General features: G+C 40.9%; 1 protein-coding gene across 1 annotated transcript in view; it reads left to right on the top strand.

Moving 5' to 3' along the window:
- CD34 (CD34 molecule) overlaps positions 1-889 on the top strand; it is a 22,362-nt gene that overhangs the window by 11,294 nt on the left and 10,179 nt on the right. The window contains exon 4 of the mRNA XM_007454154.1: positions 513-593. Coding sequence (XP_007454216.1) covers positions 513-593 — 81 coding nt within the window. The remainder of the gene's footprint in view (positions 1-512; positions 594-889) is intronic.

Here is an 889-nt window from a genome sequence, read left to right as displayed (position 1 = left end):
CAGCAGGAAGAGTAGAAAATGTGAGCGCATGGAGCCTGGGGGCAGGCATGGGGGACCTGCCTGGTCTCTGTTTTTAAAGGAGCCAGAATAGAAATCTGGAGAGTCCTAAGGGATCAGGAGGAAAATGAGTGTCACCAGGATCTGCCTGGCCACCTCATTATCTGTTTCCCTGCAAGTGTGTAATTCACTGGAGGGAAAACAGCTCAAAGGGGAAAAGATCCTCCCCTCTTCCATTTCTGCACCATCCAAGCTAATGTTTACCAAGGTCACAAATAGCTACTTGCCTGCAAGCCCAGGCTAGTAACAAAAGTTTTGATTATCTGATGGGTTAGGGAGTGAGGTAAAAGAAGAATATGACATAAATTCCTAGTCTCCTAACAAAATGTTTAAATTTCCTTTCTTTAAAGCCTCTTTAAAGAGTATCTCACAGAAATCAAACCAGAAAAGAGGTGGGGAAGAAATGAGGGGCAAAGATGCTGGCTTATTTACTTTTTTTTTTTTTTTTAATACAGGGAGAAATAAAATGTTCCAGAGTCAAAGAAGTGAAATTGACCCAAGGTATCTGCCTGGAGCTAAATGAGACCTCCAGCTGTGTAAGTCAAAGCCCCCACCTCCATCCCCAACTCCTTACCAGTCCCTCTCTTCCCAAAATTCCTTCTGAATGTCCTGAAGGCAAGTCTTGGACTGACTGACTTGGGAGAGGGTGGGGGGAGTTTAACATGGACATGCTACTTTGAATACTGAGCTTTGGATTTAAGGAGTGAGAGGCCCCATCTGGTGGACAAAGAAGGCAAAGACAATTTTATTTAAATTTACTTTTTTCCCTCCTCTATTGTACATTTTATATATATATATATATATATATATATATATATATATATATATATAT

This window comes from Lipotes vexillifer, unplaced genomic scaffold, assembly GCF_000442215.2.
Source record: "Lipotes vexillifer unplaced genomic scaffold, Lipotes_vexillifer_v1.1 scaffold1546, whole genome shotgun sequence".
Classification (NCBI taxonomy): domain Eukaryota; kingdom Metazoa; phylum Chordata; class Mammalia; order Artiodactyla; family Lipotidae; genus Lipotes; species Lipotes vexillifer.
This window is presented reverse-complemented; position numbering and strand designations above follow the sequence as displayed.